This window comes from Electrona antarctica (genome assembly GCF_951216825.1).
Source record: "Electrona antarctica genome assembly, chromosome: 13".
Lineage (NCBI taxonomy): Eukaryota > Metazoa > Chordata > Actinopteri > Myctophiformes > Myctophidae > Electrona > Electrona antarctica.
Genome location: NC_136794.1, coordinates 9645170 through 9669381, shown reverse-complemented (window position 1 = coordinate 9669381; position 24212 = coordinate 9645170). Strand labels below are relative to the sequence as shown.

Below are 24212 nucleotides of genomic sequence, written 5' to 3'. Positions count from 1 at the left end.
GGTGTGCCCTCAGGAGGGTGGCGAGGTGAGGCCCGGTCCATCCGTTCTGACACGTTCTCCGAGGCAGTGCGCCGCTGTGCTCCAACCGTGCCAGTATAATGGCTCATTTATCCATATGAATGAGTCTTTAGTGAGGCTCCTTCAACAACAATACTGGCAGTAATTGAACTCACAGTTCAAAGACGCCCATATAGTACTTTACTAATGCACTTCAAATGGTGACAGAATGGTGTTATGAAATAACGATCTGGTATGAATTTGATTGTCTTTCAACAACGCTCTAGTATGAGTCATTCAGTATTGCCCAATGATCTAATTATGCTCATTTTAACCACTCCTTTGATAAATTGGCACAACATGTCTTGGGATATTTTTGTTCCCATGATCCACTATAGTCAGCCACCCTTCCATGGCACAAAACATTATGTCTACACCACACTCATTCCAAACACACATATATGTGCGCACGCACGCACGCACGCACGCACGCACGCACGCACGCACGCACGCACGCACGCACGCACGCACGCACGCACGCACGCACGCACGCACGCACGCACGCACGCACGCACGCACGCACGCACGCACGCACGCACGCACGCACGCACGCACGCACGCACGCACGCACGCACGCACGCACGCACGCACGCACGCACGCACGCACGCACGCACACACACACACACACACACACACACACACACACACACACACACACACACACACACACACACACACACACACACACACACACACACACTATTACAACATCCACACAAAGTCAAAATTAACAACTCTGCCATGATGGCACACCCTTTACCCAGCCCTCTGGGCATTTTGATGACATTATAAAGCAGGTTGTGCAATTTATTTGACCAATGACCAAGAGTTTCATGTACACTGTATATTGCCACCCTCTCTTTAATCTGACATTTTTTCCATAATGTTGGGTTTAGTTCAAAAGAATCATCCTTCTAATCTAGCTAGATCTGTGAAACCCCTGGTCTGAAGCTAGACTGCCCACTGTTTATGTTCTCTTGGTTCCACGTATCCCCCTCGTCTAACCAGTATGTGTTAGGGGGGGCTTGTACGGAGAGACGCTCGCTGGGTTATTATTAGGAGGTGGGGGGTCACTTTGAGCCCTTTGGATTGATTGGAATGGTGACAGGACTCATGGGAGCGGGGCTTTTTATAGAGTTCACTTTCACCTCCCACCGCATTCTCCCCTGTATCAGGTCTTGAGTCTGTGTGGCGGTGTGACATGTTACATGTGTGTGCCCGCGGGTGCATCCGCTGCGGTTTGAAACTTGATTCGGGTTGTTAGTTGAGGTTCGCACGTTTGGGGGCTGAGTTGAGGAACCACTCATGCACAGCTGTGGTTTAATGACTTCGGTCCACTCGCACTGAGCAGGACATGAATAGTTTGTGTGTTGGAGCTGATCACTGGAGCGCAAGGCCACAGGGTTCATTTACTGTATACTCGAGCATGCAGTGTAACCACAGTCTCTTATCTTTTAGATGAATCTGTAATGACTGGCCATAATACAATAATGTGTGATTACGGTAGACAGTGGATTGATCATGATGTGTTAATTAAGGATGCGATTTCTTCATTGTCTCGGAATGTGACTCCTCAGGTTTGGAGTCGATGATTACAGCTGACCTTGTCAGACCTCATCAGGCTAAATCCTCCCGTCCGACGGAATTCTTGTCAAATGTAAAGAAGAGAAAAATGTAACCCTAACCCTCTGTTGTTCTCCTACAGGGGAACTTACAGCCCTTAAGGAGATACCAGAGTTTATGTCAAAGGGAGCAACATGAGGACATATACGCCTCACTCTGATCCTAAATGGATCAGAGGGATGCAGACAAGCAAACAGTGGCTTGGTTTGGACTCTTTCTCATCAGAGAGAGAGAGAGAGAGAGAGAGAGAGACAGAGACAGAGACAGAGACAGAGACAGACAGACGTTTCTACCTCTGGTGTATATCCAACGTGCAGTTCCTTTAACGCAGGCTGACAGGTGCTCTGCATAGCCTCCCCTTCCTGTGCCATAGCACCACCAGCAATTATGTCTGCTCTCAAGTCTCATCCCTTTGCTATGTTGTTGTCTTCAGGGCCAGTGCATCCTGTTTCTCGGCAGCATCCTGCACTTGACGTGAAGTTGAATTCATGTGGTACCGTGTGACGCAGAAAATGGACAGCCGTCCGTCCGTAGACTGAGGATTGAGAGGCCTCGCTTAAGAAAAAAAATCACACCCGTGTGAACTGAGTGGTGTAAGGTCTTATATAGACTGATCAGCTGTGGTCTGACGTAATGTCTGAGGTAATGAAATCACACCCGGATGAACTGGGTGACCGTAGCAACCATGCTCAGTTTTTCTGCACAGACAGACAGACAGACAGACAGACTAACAAAGCCAGTTGTAGGAGTGGTTTACACCACTCAAAAAGGTTGTTCTCGTGGGAAATACTGAAGTTGTCGATGTGTTGACTGTAGGTTGGGTATAACACCTTTACTTACACGTGTTTTCCTGTGTTGAATTGAAATCCTGCATATTCGCCACAAGCGATTGTAGTTCACTTCAACAGTACTGCGTTTGTTGTCACAACCATAAAAGGTTATGGAGCCTGCTTTGACCTTTGAGCTTCACCGTGGTTTGTTGTGGTATTGGTTTTATCCACCATCTGGTGCTTATATTGTTCTATTGCCTCGTGTTATGCAACCTGCCCTCTGATAAAGACGGTTATCTGTCATAACCCGCATATTTTCGATATCAAAATTGTCGTATATCGGTGAAAAGCTGTTGTGATAGAGAGGATAGAGACTGATAAGAGTCAGCACCGTTGCTACGTATACACGCAGTACACACTGCGAGTAGGGCAACGCGCCGAGGGGGGCAACAAAATGTGCCAAGCTGAGCCTCCTATAACAATTTTCTCCACGGCTCCGCCGCGTAATAATGAGCGCCTCTGTGCCCCGCCAGCTCAGTGGCCTTGTGGTTAGAGTGTCCGCCCTGAGACTGGGAGGTCGGGGTTCAATCCCCGGCCGGGTCATACCAAAGACTCTAAAAAATGGGACCCAGTGCCTCCCTGCTTGACACTCAGCATCAAGGGTTGGATTGGGGGTAAGTCCCTGCGACATCCAGGGGGTGTACTTGTACATCAAGCTGCCTCACGCTACAGAAACAGGAGATAGGCTCCTGCCCTATGGGCCTCATGGCTCGGCAAGGCTACACTGTGCCCCGCCAACACCCAAAGTAGCCAATTTGCATTAGGAAACACAGCACTCTCGTCGGGAGGGGGGGCAGCACAAATATATGACGAGTAAGGCAACCAAATGGTCAGCAACATCCCTGATAGGAGTGTCTGAGATGATGTGGTGCCTCCGTTGGATGTGTGAGCCATGCGTGGAAAGCTCTGGAAGATTTCCCAGCTTCATCCACCTGTCATGTAACTAACAGAGTGGGCCTGTGCAACTGCCCAGTAAATACCCAGAGGTGTCATGCTGACCAGATTGGATTTGCCTCATCATTGGAGAGGATATGATTCACAGGCTACTTTGGACCGTGTGCACTCAGCCTTCCAACAGCTGCCTGCCCAGGAAATGAGGCCATTTGAGTGGATTTAAGTGCTAGATGAATTGTGGCTTCTGGACAGACCCATAGCACAGAGGACTACTCTATTTTAGCTTTAGCCACTTCCTTTTGACCCTGTTCTTAGCTGGCACACTGCAATCCATCAGCAATAGCCCCAGAGTTCAGACCGGCCCAATGTCACAGTCACAGGCCTGAGTGGCTGAGAAGGAAAATACCAGATTTTTTTTACCCCTCTCTGTCAACCCCATTGTGTTATGTACCTGACCTCAATGCATCATTTTCACTCAAATCTAATTGTTCACTTAATGTTTTTTTGGGGGGGGCGTGCCGTAAAGGGCAGAAATTACAGCAGACAGTGCCAATCATACACGGTTATTATCCCATTACACACTGTTCTTTTGTAACTACTGAGGAATTCAGATGCTTATGCTTACTCAGCTTAAGCGTGTGAGCTGAAATAACCCCTAAGCCGACGACATACAGTATTTTCCTCGCCCCTATACTTAAGGCTAGGAAGGAATTATAACGTATCTGATCGTAGATCAGATGTGTCTGTCTATTTGACTGACATGATGTGAAGTGTAGCTGTCCCTGAGTCAGCTTCTGTTCTGTGACCTAGCTGCGAGCAGTAACTGACAGAATGAACCCCCCCACTGAGAGAGAGGTTCAAAGTCTCTCTAGTGGCGGTCGTCGGATTGAGCAAATTATTGACAAGAACTGGTAAAGTAAGGGTCAAAAGTAGGGAGCTGTGCCATGCGGGACATAGATCAAAACTGTTCGGCATTTGAGGAATGTGAATGTTCCCATCTCAACAATAAATAAAGAGGAGTGTCTGATAACCTGATTTGATTATGAGACTCCATGGCTGGCCGTTGACCAAAATTACTGTTTGAAATACCTGAAGGAATGTCTTGTTTCCCCCGCGACTCCGCGAGGGTGAGCTGACTGGCTCATGGTTATCATAATTTACAAAAGGACGAAACATCTGCACACACTGCACAATAAGCTCCCTACAGTATTTTACAGTATTAAAGGGGATGCCTTTCCCCTGACTGCCTGTCTGAAAGCCTAGTCTTTATTCTGCACCTGAACCCAGTTAGGGTGGATCCAGATCCAGCACAATCCAGTTCGCCTTTTCTGATGTTATAGTTCATTGAACAATGTTCCTCCAGCATGTGCATTTTGTCATTTCAACCATGTTGACAGTCTCATTGTTTGAAATCTTTTAACTTCACATGAAAGAGAAAGAGAAATAGACAAAACCTGTCTTATTAGTATTTGGGGTGTGGCACACTAGTGCTGGCACTGCGTGCACACTTTCATGGCTGCAAGTACTTCTTAAGCAGTGGCGTGCATACAAACCGTGGACCGAGTGTGAAAGAAGCTAAAGGGACTGATGATGGTGAACGGCCATTAAAGTCTCCCCTCCATGGTTACGGCCCTGGCTGTAAATGGCCAACACATTACACAAGGACTATATTTGTGTTTCGCTGGCTGTCTGGAGAGAGAAATACCAGCCTCACCCCGCTCACAGTGGCTGCACTGTCTCTGATAAGCATGACACAATGCTTCCCAACACTGTATCATGCACAGCTGATGCCTTTCTTTAATCAGTCTCCACTTATATGTGCTCGTTTCTAAGCTCAGTCCGGCGCTCCTGAAAAGCGTGCATATTTGCTATAACTCCTGATGAATGCAGAGTGACAGGGCAATTTCAATGCGGGGCGTTTTATTTTCCACGAGGCGGACGGAGAACATTCCATGTGGTATTGAATGCAGCAGAGCAGGTGATCTTCATTGCACAGGTATGCTCGTGAGCGTTGCACACCCATTAGTTTTAAGCTTTGGTATTGGGGTTGGTGATCTGATCGCTCTGTTGTTCCTAGAGTCTGGGGAGTGCACGGGCAGCTCAACGTCTTATCCTGTCTTTGTTCCTTGCAATGTTGTTGTCTTAAATAAGGGCTTGGCTGGGACTGGGTTGGACTTATTAGCCGTTACATAGATTGACACTTCTCGATGGTCTCCCATGCAGGAGCATTGCTGGTTTATTAATGTGTTCTAGGTCTGCAGTATCTGTGGTTCTGTGCAAAAACACAAGCAAACTACAACGTTTTGACCATATTTCTTACCATACTGTTATTGTCTCCACCAGGCTGAAGGCATGGGGAGAGAGAGTATGTTTTGTTTATTTTGCCTTGCACCAGTGACAAAACCTTTTCTTTTGATCTGTGGTTCTGCCTCTATTCCAGCACAGCCAGAGAGCCAGTGGGAACTCATAGACTTACTGGTGGATGTGCCAAAGTGATTTGCTTTGGCTTTCGCTAAGATGTTATTTGTCTAATATTTGAATATTAACGAGCCTTTGAAGCTTACGACTGCAACACACCCTCTTTTTAAGCTCATGCCAAATGGAAGATAAATAAAGTAACACTATAAGATAACATAAAACCGAATAAAACAGGCCCCAACAACACAGTAACATAAATCCTACTCCACGTACAGCACCATGTAATGTATAAGATCCCATAGTAATTAAACTGTTTATGCATGAAGGTATCAACTTTGATTGACGGATCCGGTGCGATGCAGAAGGTGCCTGTGTTAACATAGACCACAGAAGCTTGGGTTTCTCCCTCAGGGGTTGAACTACTCGAGAATGCTGTCTGGTGTCTTTATACTTCCACTGGTGGTTGGACAAGGAAGGATGTAGCAAACCTGTTGGTGATTGGTTGCCGGCAACCCTTCGACCTCTCCAGGAGTGTGGAGATGTGAAAGCTCTTGTAAGCAAGCAAAGGTTGAGCCTTGTGACTCAAAGGAGATGCTGGGAGGAAGTGATGAGGAGTTCCTGCTAATCTGTCAAGCTGAATACTGTTCTGTCAAGACCACTGTGTATCTAGAAGACCGACGGGGTGAAAGGTGGGGGTTCACAGCCTTGGTAGATCTGTTTGCTTTCATGACTGAGCCGACACTAGGTGATCTTTTCACTCGATTGTCAAAGAACAAGGGTTCACGTTCAGGACCGTGAAATTATAATTGTTAAGTAATTAAACCACATGCTGTCACAAACGTTGTGGGATTATGAGATGAACATGTTGACACAGGTTTCATTACAAAGGTCAACAACTCTTTTTTTCCCCTCGTTCCTAAAGGTGCACGGAAATGAAACAAATGGGACGAAAATTACACATCGTGGAAAGCAAAATAAAATATATTCCTTTTAGGTTTTCTGACATATATAGTCATCGGGACAGGCGGGCATCTAACTACTGTATATTCCACGCAAAGTGTTTTTGAAATATTTGTATAGGAAGGTGAATTGAAAGATTGATCTGTAATCTTGTGGCCTCTTGGGGCTTCTTAAATGTTCAATGATCCCGGTTTGTCTTTGTTCAGGAGTCACAGTGTTATTCCTAGTCTGCCAAGTAAGCAAAACCTTGATCGTTGTCTTCCTTCATGTGAGCGCTCAGCTGATGCAGACTACTGCACAGCCCCGAAGCTCGGCCGGCTGAAGAATAGCCTTCTTTATCCTCTGTTCCCCTAAACAAGCCCTCGGCTATTACCACTAAACATAAATTAGCATTAGGTAACCAGTGCTGTGGTAATTTGGTCCGCTACACACCCTCCCTTTGGACCAGGCTACGCATGGACTATAATTGTAGCTGTTGTGACTGTGTTCCAAGCCACACAAGAGGAGGTGGCTTTATATACGCTCCCACTACTTTTATTGGCCCCATAAATTTGCAAGATGTGGAATTGGTGTACGTTTATTTCAATTTTCACTTGAAGTTCTTCTGCGTGATGGATCACCCTGGTGTGAAATGACGCACGTTTTGGTGGGCGGGTTGATCACGCTCGTAATCCACTCTGCTGCATTGCGTGGTCAACGCTGACTTCTGTGATCCTCGTGTAAGCAATAGCTATCGTGTATGCATTTGTATACCATGAATTATGTGATTTCAGTTGCACCTTAATTTCTACTTTCTCCCAGCTACTTTTTCCGTCCCCCTGAGCACCTGTAGGAAATATGAATATTGTTTTGACTGACAGGCAGCCGTCTCAGGCCTCAGAACAGAATGTTCACTAGATGCTCAGCAGGTGCATGCTGGGAAAAGGCTACAGGATACCCAAGTACTCTATGGTAAAAGGGCATGTGTGACTATTGTATTACTGTATGATGGGAGGAATGTGTAGCATGAAGCTGTGAAGTACGGCCATAAATCTCCCTCTGTCACTGTGGTAGGTTAGTGTAGCACCTTATCGCAGTCACTAATGCCTTTTAAATAGATTACAGTGTGGGGCCCCCGGAGCAGGTTGTCTACCTGTGAGACCAGGCAAGCCTGTGGGCTCTGTTGCTGTATTTTCATTTTTTGCTGGAGTAAAGTGAGCTGGCATTTCACTGGGAAAGTGATTTAATGACACCCAGGTCAATATAGCCAGACCCAAGAATAGGACTTCTATATTGTCTGACTCTTGAAGCTGTGACAGAGGAGAACCTCATTTGTTTGTTTGTTTGTTTTAGATAATCATTTGTTGAACTGATATTTATCTGTTAGTAATTTATTATATCAGTAACAGCAAGAGCTCTGTCTGTATCACCAATTATCTTTATGGCTTCATGATTTTGTGATAGTTAGTTGTTGTTACAGTATACACTCGATTACACAGATTTAACTAATGTGAGAGTTCACAATGTCTTGTATTCAGCTTTGTGGGGATATCTGGAAAAAACACTGTGTGTGCGTGCGTGCGTGCGTGTGCGCGTGTGTGTCTATGCATGTATGTGTGGGCGCGTGCCTGTTTGTGCGTGCAATCCGTGCGTGCATACACGTGCGTGTGTGTATTCCCTCAGCCTTTGTGTTGTTGTGTGAGGCAGAAGGGGTGATGCACTCTGGATTGTGCTCTGAGTTTCCAGCCCTTTCACTGCACAACACAGAAGCCCTCAAAATGCCCTCCATTCTTTTATTGTGGTTTAAACCTCACAAACACACCTGTCCCTTCTGCTCTCTCCCACAGACATCAGGAGACCAACCGGAGGCTGAAAAATGTGAGTGATTCTTTTTAAAACTTTGGACGGTTTGATTTATTGGGAGATTAAGCAAATATTTTTCAAGAAATCTCTAAAAAAGAGAATACCAGCGCTCACGGAAACGCATGTCCTTTAAGGCACTTTATCCGTTTATATTAAAGCATGTCCTTTAAGGCACTTTATCCGTTTATATTGATATTATTAATATAAACGAATAAAGTGCATTAAAGGACATGCATTTCCGTGAGTGCTGGTATTCTTTTTTTTTTTTGAGATTTCTTGAAAAGTGAACGTTTCTCGACCGCACACCCGGCAAGAATGTTCAGACAGATTGAGACGAATTGGAGTCGTGCGGGCTTCCTTGCTTTAGATTAACCAAATATGAAAAATGTCCTTCAAATACAGATATGTGTGGGGCAGTATTGTATGAGTGTTATAAGTCAATGGCAGGACTATAACATGGTATTCTACTCAACTACAGAATAACACATTATTTAATTAAGATATTGTTTAAAAAAATATATAGATTTATTACTTTTACTCATAGCATAATAGTTTTTTGTAATACTTTCTCCAATAAAACATTTGACATCAATGCTTCATCAAGGAGGGTTTCTTCCGAGAGTGCCTTAAGCAGCTCCAGCTGGAAACTATTTAAATGATGGTGGAGCTAAGTTCATAAAATAAGGTCAGAATCATAAAATAAAAACCAGAAACATAAAAAAGGCCAGCAATGTATAGCACCACAAACGTATGGGCGGGGCCTCAGTGGTGTTTATTATTTTCTCAGTAGTACCTGACCTGTCCATCCCCGTAAACACGTACACTCACACAAACAAACAGTAACAGACCGTTCTGGATGCAGGGCCAGCAAACAAAGAGCATACTGTAGTGTACACAAACAATCCAAAGTTGTTACTGTAACTCTGAAAGTGTGGAAAATGTAAGGATTTGACCGTGTTAAGTATACTGTGCACGATATGACCTGCCAGAACAGGACTATATTAACGATATAACGACGATAACCACCAACAGCGTTCACACTTTGGAACAATACAGTGAGCAGTGAGTGAAATGACAAGAAGAGTCATCCTAATCAGTCCTTTCAAGCAAACCAAACATACAATGCAGTACGTGTTGGCTGATGATGAGCTACTGTAGGCTTTATCCTTCCGTGTAAGTGCACAGGGCGTAGACAGTCAAATACTCAGTGTTCAACTCTGAGAGTGAACTTAATGTACACTCAGGGCTCAATTTTCGTCACCGCTAAACCCCTTATACCTAAACTTCTTTGCCTTTTTTTTGCTATTTTGTTAAACATTTTTGAATAGTTAAAATGGCCAGTCTACAAGCTCACGTGTCAATGTAGATTGGCTAGTTGAATTATTCAAAAATGTTTTTCAAAATAGTAAAAAAGGCAAAAAAGTTTAGGGATATGGGGTTTAGCGGTGACGAAAATGGAGCCCTCAGAGTTGTATGGATAAATTACACCTCTTCACTGTGTACAGTTCATGCCATAGGTTGTATGACTACTGTATGTAATAACTTAAGCATTCTTTTTTACTCTATAGGTGCTGATTACCTTATACTGGCTGGGTAGAAGGGCTCATTGTGACCCATTCTATGATGGACCTTACCTGAACCTCAAGGCATTTGAGGGATTATTGGGAACAGCACTAGCCAAGGTAACTCATGGCCAAATACTGTATAACAAGACATCTGCCTCGTCTTACAGCATGTGTGCCAACACGTAAAAAAGAACAATAATCTGCGAGAACTGGCACCGTGAATGAAATCGTCTTTTTACAACTGCTGTACATTTCTTTATCCTTCCTGGTATGTAGACTATGTCTCGGAGGAATGGATGTGATAGGCTGAGGAGGGCCCTCAGAATGCTGGCCACCGAAACCATAGCTACGTTAAGTCATACAATGAGCCAATCCCTCGACTCAGCTATTTTAATCTTGTTTACCGCTTTGGCAGACAATTCAAAATCATGCTACACTTTTGAAAATAGCACTGCCTCAAGACGCCCCTTTTACCAGCCCCTTGTCGTGCCAGTGTGGAATTTGACACTTTGTTTACACGCAGATTTATAGGTGGCACGGCGTGTTGAGCCCCTGTAATTCTACAGCGTTTTGGGGCTTTTCCATAATAGCAGTTGCTTACGACACGTCTTGTACGTTTATCTATGATAATCCAAGTTCACTGGAGCAGGGTAAAGCTGAGCTTAGTTAGTGGACTCGTGCTGTCTGCCAGGACTCGAAGGAGATCACAGATCCGAGCACGTCTTTTTTTCCTTTGAAAGTGGCTTGACGAGTCTTCGCATGTTTATAACCAACCCAGGGATAAAAGTGGCTCCATGGCTTGTTTGTGTGTTTATACAACGCCCCTCTTTTAGGGGTAGTAAACACAATCATCTAGAGGACACGGATAACAGCGCTGTTTGTTTCCAGTTTAGATGACAGTGAATAGAAAACAATGAGGTATTGCAGTTTTAAATTGCAGCATGTGTTGCCCCGTTGCGCACACACACAGCGCCTGTTTACACTAGTCACTGATGGTGAGTCTGCAGGAATGACCAGACTTCACACTCCACATGGGAGATCCGTGTCTCTCTCTCAGACACACACACACACACACACACACACACACACACACACACACACACACACACACACACACACACACACACACACACACACACACACACACACACACACACACACACACACACAGACAGGAGTTGAATGCTGTAATTGGCATGCTACTAACTGACTGTGTTTGTGCGTGTGCGTGCGTCTCTCAGGCACTCGAGGATTCGTCCAGCCAGAGAGGCAGCAGTGTCAGAGACAGTGGTTTTGGAGACAGCTGGTACTCGGAACGAGAGGAGCTGTTCCATCTGAGAGGAGGAGGAGGAGGAGTATTCGGAGGAGGAAGAGGAGGAGGACGCAGGAGAGAGGACTCCCTGGACAGCCTAGACTCTCTGGGCTCCCGACCCCACAGCGTCTCATCTGACACCACACTTAAAGGCAGCAGCGAGGGTAGGAGCACACCTGCCAACCACGACCATGCTCTCTCACTCTCTCTCTCTCTCACACACACACACACACACACACACACACACACACACACACACACACACACACACACACACACACACACACACACACACACACACACACACACACACACACACACACACACACACACACACACACACACACACACACACACACACACACACACACACACACACACACACACACACACACGCATGCACTCTCACACACATGCATGCACTCTCACACACATGCATGCACATTCACACGTCCGCTCAGAACATCCGATGAGTTGAGTTGTTGAAACCCTTTTTTATTTTACTTATTATATTTTACGTTTGAGGCTTGGTAAAAAAATGTTATAGTGACATATTTTTGGACCATGCTTTGTCTTTGGCTGTTGTACTTCTATACAGTTGCGTATGTCTTTTAAAATCCTGAGCAGAACTGACTTGCTGAATGAGTTTGAGTTACATTCAGTTTGGGTTCAATCCAAGACTCACCCAGCATGTGTTGATGCAGGAAATGTACTTGTCAGTGACTATGCTAATTTGGGTCAGAGTAAGAGCTTTCCAGGATTTCAGCTTTTTTTTTTCATAAAACATTTGTAAAAAAGTAAAATATTCATTTCATAGCCAGAAACCAAACTCCCACATGTGAAAACAAATGCCTATCACCACCTAGTGGTTTGTTGTTGTAAATTATTTCCACATAGGAAAATTCACCAGGTTCAACTAAAGGAGAACAATATTTAAACATAATAATAATAAAAAAGGGGGGGGGAAAATCAGCTGATGAGGGGTTTAATTTTCCGTTGAGAGAGCCGGAGAACATGACTTTTGCTGGGAAAGTTCCTCAGCAATTAGAGAGTGACTGCTCCCCCTGGGTGAGAGGCCAGTGAGACATTCCACAGTCTTCCACACAGTCTTGTAAATGAGGAGGCCTCCATTCTCCACCAACACCCCTCTGTTCCTGCTGCAGACTCATAGCAGGAGGAACAACACACTGGTCTGCTCACTGGACCTCCACTGTCTCCCCCTATTATCACCCTACTCCCATCACTAAACTTGACCACTTCCCCCATTTGTAAAAAATATTTTACTGTACACCTGCCACCCCCCTCCTCCTCCTCCTCCTCATCTCCACTCCTCGTCTCCTCTCTGCTCCAGGTTGTTGCAGCGACGCAGAAGCAGACTCCCTCTTCAGAATGGCGGAAAACAAAGAGTCCATTAGTTACCGCCGCTCTGCGGTCGTCGCGCCCAAGGCCGCCACCCAGTTCAACCAGTTCCTGCCCACCAAGGACAAGGTCTCCGCGTACGTGCCGGCTCCGCTGAGGAAGAAGAAGGCCGAACGCCACGAGGACAGCCGGCGCAGCTGGGTCGGTCCCACGTACACGGAGGAGGATGGCACGTTCACCAGGTACGGTCACACACACGCATGGCTCTTGCTCACATGGTGCTGTATGAGAGGGAGAGTGTACAAAGTACGTAACAAAATGTACCCGATCTGGTCCATTTGGTTATATATAAGACACTCTTGGTGGGTATGCAGGAGTTACATCACTCCTCTCAACTTTAGTCCCAGTTTGTGCCACACAAGTCAACTAGTGCTCTTATACCCGGCGATGCTTCTTGTACCATTGCATTATTGAACTTCTCCTCTCCCACTGTCGTTGTGCTGTGTGTGTGTGTGTGTTGCTGCTGTGAATGATGTCTCCATGGCGTTGTGCTCTGTGGTCATGTTTTGTTTTGCGATCACTCACTATATGGAACGACGACGTCAGTGAGTCACGGCCGTCTTCGGACTCCCGCGACACCACCAGACAAGCGTCCCAGAGCTCCCTGCCCGCGGCCCACCTGCAGTGGGCGTACGAGTACGAAAGCGGCAGCGATTCCGACTCGGACCGACCGGACCCCGATCTGGTTCTGGACGACCTGGCCGGCAGACGTTTCGCCAGCCCCTCCCCCGCGCCCCCCACTAACTTTGCCGTTCCCATGAGCCCAGCGGCGGCGGAGGGGGGGTGTCAGGGGGGGAGAAAGGGCCCCTGGCCCAAGGTCAATATGACGCCAAAGGTCGCCGCTCAGCAGAACGTGACCTCACTCAGGTCAGCGCAACCACACGACGCAAGAGAGTGGCTTGGATTTGCCTGCTTGATGAGGGTTCAGATTAGAGTGCTTCTCTTACCTTCAGTTTGCATGGTTATTGGTTAACCATAACCATGAAGCAAGGCCTTTGGCCTAGTGTGCTGTTTCTAACCGAGCTGGAAGTTTGTCATCGCTTTGTTCTCTTGTGTTTGTTTGTTTGTTTGCCTTTCCGCGCATTGATTAAAGTATGAATTGTTTTGCTTGAGGTTCAGCAAGTTTATTTGCCCCTTCAGAGTATGATGAGCTGTTGAGTGGTTTGCAGTCATGAAGCTTCTTGAATGGATTTGAACTCATTTATCTTTTTGCCATTTTATTTTGGTTTCGAGTTTGCGTTGGTTTCCTAACCCTTCGAATGCTCTCAGTGGAGAATGTTTGCACCTCAGGAACAGAACACTCTGCTCCTTGCTGTGTTGACTGGTGTGGTGTACTTCCTGGTAAAAAAATATATCTTTGACCAGTTTGCATTGGCTGTCCTTTGAGCAGCAGAGACAACTGTGGTGCCCCACAGCCCACCCAGCAGGACTCGGGGAGGATGGACCACCATCGGCCCATGTCCGCTGACAGCCTCTTCCGAGAGCTGTACGACGACTCGGACGACGACGATGAGGACGATGACGTGGGCTATGGCGACCCCGTTCACGATGACCTCTATGCCCGTAAGGTGGGCCTCGCGGCCCAGTCCACCAGCAACACGCCCTACGACAAATTCTTACCCAAGTTCTGGACACCCGAAGAAGACATTCATATACAGAAGATTAAGCTGGGCTCTCAGAGGAGACCCTGGTACAAGAAGATGCAAGGCTTCAGGTGTGTGACTGCAGCGCAAATAAACAACAGTGTGAGATACAGTCCATGCCGTAGATATATATTAATGATATATCAGATAGCTCTCCCTGTTCATTCTGTCTGCATACTGTAGCTGTCATCAGCATGCACTGCAGGAACAGTCTGTATGTGTTCCACACATACAGTGTGGAAGCCTATCATCATATCAATCGGCAATGCACAAAATGTTCACGTCGAGGGAAGATAACATACAGACTACTTTGACAATCTCCAGCATTGAATTGATTAAATTGAACCTACTTCAGTTCCCTTCCCACTATTTAAAATAGCTTCCTTGCTTGCAACCACTTTTTTTTTTTGTGGACTAATGCCACCCTCTTGCATGCTACTTTATGTTAACCTCAGTTATAAGACTTACATTTCTTCTGGGTTTACTGCATTTCCCTATATGGATTCTCCCCGTCTGACCTATGTTTCTTTTCTTTCTTTTCCCTTTCTCTCCTCCTTTCCCTGTAACTTGACCTCCCCGCTCCACCACTCCCACATCCCTGTATCCACCTGCTGCCTTCCCGCCCTCCTCCTCCTCCTCTCCTCCCTGTCGCCGGTGTGTGTCTGTATAGCCCTAAGAAGTCGGGCACGTCCTCTGATGACTCAGACTGTGACATCAGTCCTTGGCGTTCCTCAGCCTCGTCCCCCGCAGGTCCCTCTCCCTCTCACTCCCACACACCTGAGACTTCCGCCCACACCACCACCACCCGTGTTGTGGGGAAAAGGTCGATACAGCTGCATGACTGTGACGATGCAGGAATGTTCTAGAGCCATGCCATGATGTAATAAGAGCAATATAAAGGGCTCTTACTGTGGGCAGATGTTTTCTAATGAGCTGCCCCCTAACATACTAATGGCAACAATCACAAAACGGTGCCACTGATGTCGCCTTAACATGCTTGAGAAGGCAGCTTGCTTGCACAGACTTTGTTGGAATAAAGGCTGCACATACTTTTAGTGTGTTTTTTTTTAGATAAATATTTTAGCTGCTAGCATCACGCAGAGTGATTATTGAATCCTTGTTTGATCAAATTTAGTGTATTTAAATCAAATATCACCACTTTGCCTGCTCATTTTTATCCCTTCCTCCTTTTCTTGTTCTTTCTGTACTCTCTGTACTTTCTGGTTCACATGCATGCACTCATCATCTCTCCATCCTTCTCTTTTCCTCCTTTTGCCCACCCTCCAGTCCTCACATTCAGCTACACCCTGCCCCCCTGCTACCCAAGCTACAGTCCCCTAAGTTAGCGACCCTCCCTCTGGTGTTTGCCAAAATGGACCCCACCTCAGGTCCCAAACTCATCAAATGTGAGAAACGACCCCTCCTGGGCCGTCAAGACCCCAAAGAGCCCCCTGACCCCGTCAACTATGACAGCATTCTCCCCGACCTGGAAAACGACGACATGTTCACCAGGCGGACGCTGGCCTTCCAGTCCAACACGGACATGGCCATGATGAAGACTCGGCTGTGTGCCCAACGCACCCCGCGCCACCTGTACTCCTCAGACCCAGAGCTCAACATCGTAGTCCAGCCGCACGGCCTCCTCGGCAACCTCAAGGACCGGCTCGAGTTACCCGACATCGAGCTGGATGACGTGGCGTACCGCACCACCATGCAAGCTCAGCCACAGCGGCCGCGCTCGGGCGCGCCCGACAACTACGCCCCGATGCCGATCCCAGAGCCCTGGGCACTGCCCCCGAATCTCCAGGCCAGGCTGCTCTGTCCCCCGTGCCCTTTGAACCACGAAAAAGTAGTAGATAAGAATCAGGGTGGGGAGGAGGAGGTCCACCTCAAAACCGACGACATGCTGCTCCGTAAGCTAGGCGCCTCCATCCTCGGTCAGGGCTCACAGAGAGGTAATCCGATGTCTCCGTCACTGCCGACGTCCTGCAGCGAAGGTGACCTGCTGAAGATGCAGGCGATCAGGGAGGCCAGTCAGCTGAGGTTTAAGAGGAAGCTTTTGTTGGAAAGGCTACTAGCTCTTAGATCGTAGGAACAAGTTTAGTTGTTTTATGTTGCGGTGCCCCGTTACTATTGACACTGCAGGTTGTGTCTTTTTTTTTTCTCCTTCCCTTTATTGATTATTATTCCTTTTCATTCTGTGTGTGAGAGCTCCTTGGTGACATTTGGCTCTTATTGGAGCTGAAGTTGCATGCATGTTGTCGTATACCCTGTCGTGGAATGGTGTCAGAGATGGGGAATCTTACCAGTCAAAGCACTTTCCACACTCCCTTAATCTACATATATATAAGCTATAGGAATATCGAAACACAAATCCCAGTGGAGGAAATGTAGCAGAATGATGTACATCATATACTTGATCATTTTATTTTCGTGTTGGTTTGACGTTGCCTCTGAATTGTGAAAATACTATGCATTTTGCTGACCAGGTTGATTGTATACAGCCTTCATGTGGCCTTTCATTATAGAGGGTATGCACGTGCATGAAGCGAGTGGCAGATCGAGTGGGAAATTGAGTGGCAAAGTGAGTTTAACTTTGTTTAACATCGTTTCATGCAATCAGATAGGACCTTTCTGTTGGGATGTATGGGCTGTCAAGGCCAGAAAGCAGTTTTTTGACACTCAGTATGGCGTTCCTGCATAACTTCCGGTATATGATGATGATGTCACGTGCATACCCTCTATATTTACTGTACATTCTACAGTATATAATCTCTCCCTGTTATTGTACAGTGTACAATTGTACAGTTATCTCCCCGTTTACAATAACAAGGAGAGAAATGCAAGGCACCCTCAGTGGATAGCCTTACTGTTCATGACCTACTGCTGCTACAGTGTTTCTGTCTTTTTGAAGTGTTACTGTTAAACGGTTTTTCATTGTTCTCTGAGCACAATGACCAATAAAGTATCTTTCTAAGACGTACAGTACATACTGTACAAAACACAATTTGCATGAACTCTCACAGGATCCACCACCAAAGTACATTTCTGATGGGAAAAACAGATTGTTTTGGTTTTCATAATGTTCTTGTTTTCTTCTCCCTGGACTGAATTTGCCTGTGAATGGAAAAAAAAATTTGTCCAAGCTTAATAAAGAAAACCTCAGACTTCAAGCTTTTGTGATGGAATGCATTGGACCCGCAGCCTCTCTCCATAGCACTATGCACAGGTATTGGACAGAACAAACTGTTGTTTCCTTTGGAGTGAAGTGAACTTCACACTAGTACTTGACATGGAAAGCTGATGTAATGTGCCTTAGTAGTAGTGTAGAAAGCTTTACGGTCTATAGGCCAATTTTAAAGCAGGGAATGCCTGAACGCACTACATCAAGCAGAGTCATCATTACATGTACTCTACTGAAATTTCCCAGTGCTCAGCAAGACGATGAAAGTTAATCTCCATAGTAAACTCCATAGTAACATGGAAACACATCTATACCACAGAGACGTGTGAACGTGCGTGTGTGTACACAAACACGCACACACACACACACACACACAGCAGCCATTTAACCTGGCCTGAGGCCATCTGGATTTACTTCCCTTGTGGAAAGCTGTGTTTCCAATTACGTCAGATTATGTCAGAGTATGTTGTAGAGAGAGGGAACCACCGGTTCAATGAAAAAAAGTTGTATAACTTCAAAAATAAAGCTCCAGAAATGAACCTTTCACGCAACATCTTCAGGAGCTATTAAAATAGCAGGAAGAGAAAGCTGGTGCAGCACATGCTTACTTCACTGTCCCATACAGCTGAAACTCTTTACACATATACCTTATACTTCACTGTCCCATACAGCTGAAACTCTTTACACATATACCTGAAACACTGTTCAACACCAAACAGAGAAAGTCCAGACCAGGGAAATAATATCTTTGATCTTGGATTTGCTTTGGAGGTGGAATGCTGATTTTCCTAATTGACCTCTCTCTGTCAGGGCCGAGTCCACGCTCTTCTTGACCTTGATCTTAAATAACAGCAGTCGACTCTCGGGCCCACCGACAGCAGTCAGCCTCGCACCGCTTTGTGACCTGTTTTGTCTTGTGTGGTTCTCTTTGGTTTCCTAGACTGCTCCAAAAGCGTGATGGTAGCGACGGGTGAGTTGATGCGGGGTCTCAGGAATGTGGCACTTTTTTTGCGTTTGCTCTGCCTTCCGCAGTCGTACCCCCCCACACCACCACACCACAGCTCCTGCTTTTGTGTTGTTGCTGCTCTCACTGTCTAGTTGCTAAACCGCTGACGCACAGGTTTGGCTGTATGGCACGGGGCCAAGTGGGGACGGAGGGGTATTTTGCCCCACAAAGCTCTATTGACAAAGCAACAAAGTGAGGGGTGATGCTGCATACTACAGCACCAATACACACAGGGACAACTGCCCAAACGCTACAGTACTGTCCTGTATGTCCCAGTGAGCGTTGCAGTCAATGTTCTATAGCTGCACCTCCTCTCAAATACTCTCAGAACACTGATAGCAATTATGTGGAACGCATAAACCTTTACAGGTGAGTGACAGCGAGCACTTTGACATCCCGAAAGCTTCGTAATACTGTGTTTTTTGCATGAAGGGGATGGTTTATAGCTGTGAATATACACTGTACTGTAGCATGTTGTCGTATAACCTCATTCAGCTTTTGTGTGGTTGACCCGTGTGCTGTGTTGTGTTTGTGCACTAACACCTTTACACAGATAACATATATTAACCTGGCTTATTTTCTCAACGCAAAACACGTCGATGCCATTGACTCTAGAAGACATGGTATTGTTCGACACCTTATAACATAAGTGTTACACTTCTCAAGCTGCATGAAAACGACCTGTGTGGAAATAAACATCACATACAGTACACCTTTCGCACCCGTTGCTTGCTGGTTCCTGATCTTTCCAAAACTTGCTGTCCCGCCTACTCTCCAATCCATTCCACCAATCACAGGAGCAAGTCGATGAGTGACATCCTAGTGGACCCGGCTGTCCTGCGACAGGTGCGCTACGAAGAGCTGCAGAAGTTGCGCGAGCAGGTGAAGGAGACCGATGACCAATGGCAGGATGTGAGTACCACTCTAAAGCCTGATTCATACTTATAGTTGTGTGCGTGTGTCACATGCCCAATACAGCAGCTGTACAAGCGCGTTGTGAGGTTGTAGATTGGCTATTTTCAGCATTTTAACATCCATAAATCAGGCATAACACACGCACACACACAAACATCTCTCGTTTGTTGTTAACTGTTGAATACCTGTGTAAGCTGACCTTTTTGCAGCAGGTGAATAATAAAATAGTGTACCCAGAAATTGAAAACAAGTGCACTCTATTTACTGTTAGGAGCCATAAAGAGAACAGGTGTTACGGCGCAGCCAGAATGGCCTAGTGGCCACAGGGTGAAAGCAGAGCTGTTTATACAGAAGGTAGAGAGAGGGAGACAGACACTGATTAGAGCGACACTGCCCTCTGGCTATGGATTGCCCTCGTTCCAATTTCCACACCGTGCACTCACTCAGGAATATTGTGCAACGATGCCGTGATGTAATGTCTAGAGATGATACCGAGACGTCTAGCAATGCTGCTAGGATAGATTTAATCAGGATAAAACTATCCCTAAACAACATGACATAGTCCACTGAAAATGCCGGTGCACCTTTGGTGCCAGGAACCTCCTTCTTCTTCGAAAGGAGGCCATAGCCTATCACTCCAGTTTTGAAGGAGGCTGTTCTCCATTCCGCCACGCTCACTTAAAGTCCTCTTCAGATAGATTTATTAACAACGTCTTGTCCACATGTATAGTTACTATGTGGACAAGTCAATCGGTGGTCTGTTAGTACGTGTCATTGTAGAATAATGGAGTCTTAAAGCAGCATTTAGGTCACACAGAGTCCCTAACACTCGGGGGACCTGAGCCGGGAGGAGCCTAAAGCACACAAATAGAACACCTTCAAATGTAGCCCTTTCTCCCTCTCTCTCTCTCTCCGTCCCACTCTTTCTCTCCCTTTTCCTTCTCAACTTCACGTCAAATTCTGTGGAGTTATTAACCGCTCAACAGATTCCTTCCATCGTCCATATTAGGTTGAACGAGCCGAGTTTAGTTTAGTTTTCATATACGGTCCATATTTCTGAGATGGTGGTTGAGGTGGTCTTGGGCTCGTGTCTCTGTAGGACCTGACCAAATGGAAGAACCGACGCAAGAGTGTCAACTCTGATATTGTGAAGAAGAAAGAGGAGAGGGAGCACGTCGAGCAGGTCACCTACACCGCCCCAACCAACAGAAGGTCCAAGACCTTCAAGGAAATGCAAGAGGGGAGGTATGGAAAACACTGGATGATGTGCATGATGAGTGTACTGAAGAATGTTGCAGTGGTGCAATTTTGGCATGTCTGCTCCAAACTATTTGTTCATAGTTGTTGTGCTTTTACCTGATGGAATTAGTTTATCTTTAATACAAACTTTGCTTCTTTGCCTGGGCCGTGGCTCAGTGGTCCAGGCACCTTGGCTGGTAATCCAGTCTGGCAGTGTGCCGCGAGTTCGACTCCCGATCCCGACGGCCTTTACTGCATGTCACCCCCCCATCTCTCTCCCCATTTCCTGTCAGCCTACTGTCTGTCCCTCCATAAAAAAAAATATATATATATATATATATATATATATATATATAAAATAAAGGCAAAAGCCACAAAAAAAAACATTAAAAAAAGGGAAAAAAATGCTTTTTTTAATTACATAAAAATATAAATCAGCTTGTGCAAGGACTGCAGTGGACATCGGATCCTGTGGTCAGAGTCATCGAATGGACTAACTCTAATTGTCCCTCTAGCCAGTGTGAAAGTGTAATCTAATACACTTATACACACTGACTTATAACTCGCCTCCCTGCCTGCCCCTTTCTCTTTTTGCCCCACCTCTCTCTGCCTGCTCTCTCCCTTTTCATCCTGTGTCCCTCATTCCGCTCTCCTCCCTTTCACTTGTCCCCCTCCTAATTCCAATGCCTGCTCACCCCACCCCTGTACTCTTTGTCCCTGCCCTCCGCATCTCGCTAATACCCACTGCTTTCCCACCCCGTCCGTCCTTAATTTACCCGTTACTGCCCGTCCTACCACTTACCCTCCCCCCCTCGTCCTCCCCACAGAGGGAATAGAGACAGAAGTTCCATTGGCAGTCGTCTCAGCTCTCTCTCTCACCTGGTGGACGAGGAGGACGTATTTGACCACCCCGTCCCTTCTTCCCGCACCTACAAAGCCAGAAGCAACACCATCGACGTTCCCTACTCCTCCGCGGACCGTCCCCGCTTGTACTCTGAACCCTCTGTGACGGAGGAGGACCCCCCCGCTGCCGCGCCATCTACCGACAGGGCTGTCTCCCCTCCTCCCACCACACGGGAAGTTGACATTGTGGAAAGTCCTGCTGGCAGCGACACCACCACCACCACCGGCACCACCAGCACCACCACCTCCTCCAGCAGCTATACCTCCGTCCCCAAGCTCTACCCTCCAACCGCTGCAACTACAGAGATGAACACCGGGCCAGCGCTGGAGCACACCACCACCAGCACGGCCAAGTCGGAGGAGTCCCCCAGTGCCGTCTATGTGCCCCGCACCTTTCAAACGGCACCGGAGGCAAAGCGCCCCTTGGCGGGTACTACGCGGGCCGAGAGCGAGGCCCCCTCCTCCGGTTCCCTGTACAAACAACCACCAACACAGTACAACTCAATGGAACCCAAGCCTCCTGGGGTGTATCGGGTTTCTGCCTCCCTCCCCAGGAGCTACCAGAGATCGGATAGCGAGCGCCTCACCTCAGTCGTCACACCCAGGCCCTTCGGGACCCAGTCCACCCGCATCGCCTCCCTTCCCCGAGCCGTCACCGTGAGTACACTTGATTATTGTGCAGCTAAAGATAACCCGTACCCGTCTTCTATCCCAGGTCTGTTCTACAGTAGAGGCAGTCGTTTTAGGCTGAAGGGCATCTAGCAGGCAGGCTGGGACACTTATGTCTGTATTTGACATTAGGAGAAACTTGTTTTTTTTAGGTGTGTTATAGTGTCAACTATTGGGCTGTACAGTAGAGTAACTCACAAGTAATATCTGATTACTTTGTAAATAATGGATGAAGATAACATTATTTCTTACTATACACTGTCTACAGAACTACTGTAACTCACTGCATATATAAAAAAATCACACCCGTGTGAACTGAGTGGTGCAAGGTCTTATATAGTCTGATCAGCTATGTCAGTGACGTCACATACTAACCATAGCAACCATGCTCGTTTCTTTGGTACGAACAAACACGGGTACACGGGTACACGGGTACAAAGCCAGTTGTTGGAGTGGTTTGCACCACTCAAAAATATTGTCAGCTTTAAATAGGCCTACGTTAGCATTATGTTATGCTTTAGCTGTTGACAAATAGCAGATCTACAAGCACAATGCGCGGCACCGAGTGCTGCGCTATGAACTTGTAGGTCTGCTATTCTAATCTTTGAATATATATTCTTTCAGAGTGAACGTTTTATAGTACAGCACATTGACAGTGTAGTTCATCTCTGGCTTCACCGCCTAAAACACCTTGTATTACGATGAAAAGATTATACGATTATTCATGTGTCTTTTAAATTGGAACGTTGCACCCAGCCATGTCTGTACTGTATAATAACCGCTCTTCGTTCCCTCGGGGGAGCAGATGGACGACCCTCACAAGCGCGTGAACGGCGACGTGAGCGTCTCTACGAAGTCCTCCGTGCCAAGCCGCTACCACCAGTTCATGACCTCCGAGGACGAGGCTCAGTCTCACTCCAGCTCGGCGCGCAGCAGCGAGGACGAAGAGGAGGAGGACGGCGAGAGCGGAGAGCAAGGCGTCGGCGCCAAAGAGCAGAGCATTTCACCTGTCCCTGTCCCCCAGGTCAGGAGTGTCCCTGTCCCCCAGGTCAGGAGTGTCCCTGTCCCCCAGGTCAGGAGTGAAGCCCCGGTCAGTCCTGCTCCTCCGGCCAAGGATACCAACCAGGTGCTTGAATTGATCACAAACTGTTGACAAAGACACGTCGGCTCTTATACGTAGACTGTGATAATAGTCCTATGTGAAAGCAGAGCTTGAACGCTGAATACATGATTTTTAGACGCTGCCGCTGGTGTTCAAATGTAAATACAAAACTGTTTAACCCATTTTGGTGTTAGCATTATGTTATGCTTTAGCTATTGAAAAATAGCAGATCTACAAGCTCATAGCGTGCCACCGAGTGGCGCGCTACGAGCTTGTAGGTCTGCTATTTTTGAAAAATCGAAGAACGACTGACATAGATACAGCTTTTTCAGAAAACTGTCAGGATGTAGAAGACATTTTTAGAATCTGATCTCAGGTCAAAATGGGTTAAATAAAGGCTGCACAATACGCACGCACGCACGCACGCACGGACGCACGCACGCACACATGGCAGCTACACAGTAGGTACAGTACAGTACAGGATCCAAGCTTGGCTGTATTAGACAGACATAAATCATTCATACATACAGCGAGGAACAATGGCTCTGCTTTCCTTGGCTCTGGAGCCTAACCAGCACAGGCCTGCTTCCACACAGAACCTGACATGCCAGCTCCTCCCCGGAGCAGCTA

The 24212-nt window shown here is 46.7% G+C and overlaps 1 protein-coding gene across 9 annotated transcripts in view; it reads left to right on the top strand.

Moving 5' to 3' along the window:
* Positions 1–24212, top strand: part of lmo7a (LIM domain 7a) — a 67888-nt gene that overhangs the window by 18801 nt on the left and 24875 nt on the right. For 7 of the 9 annotated variants that reach the window (XM_079519183.1, XM_079519188.1, XM_079519187.1 and 4 more), the window contains exons 6-14: positions 8610–8640; positions 10194–10307; positions 11432–11666; positions 12854–13103; positions 18689–18718; positions 19552–19666; positions 20769–20914; positions 21736–22468; positions 23286–23606. In XM_079519183.1, the coding sequence (XP_079375309.1) occupies positions 8610–8640; positions 10194–10307; positions 11432–11666; positions 12854–13103; positions 18689–18718; positions 19552–19666; positions 20769–20914; positions 21736–22468; positions 23286–23606 (1975 nt within the window). The remainder of the gene's footprint in view (positions 1–8609; positions 8641–10193; positions 10308–11431; positions 11667–12853; positions 13104–18688; positions 18719–19551; positions 19667–20768; positions 20915–21735; positions 22469–23285; positions 23607–24212) is intronic. The other 2 variants (XM_079519185.1, XM_079519184.1) reach the window with 2 other exon arrangements.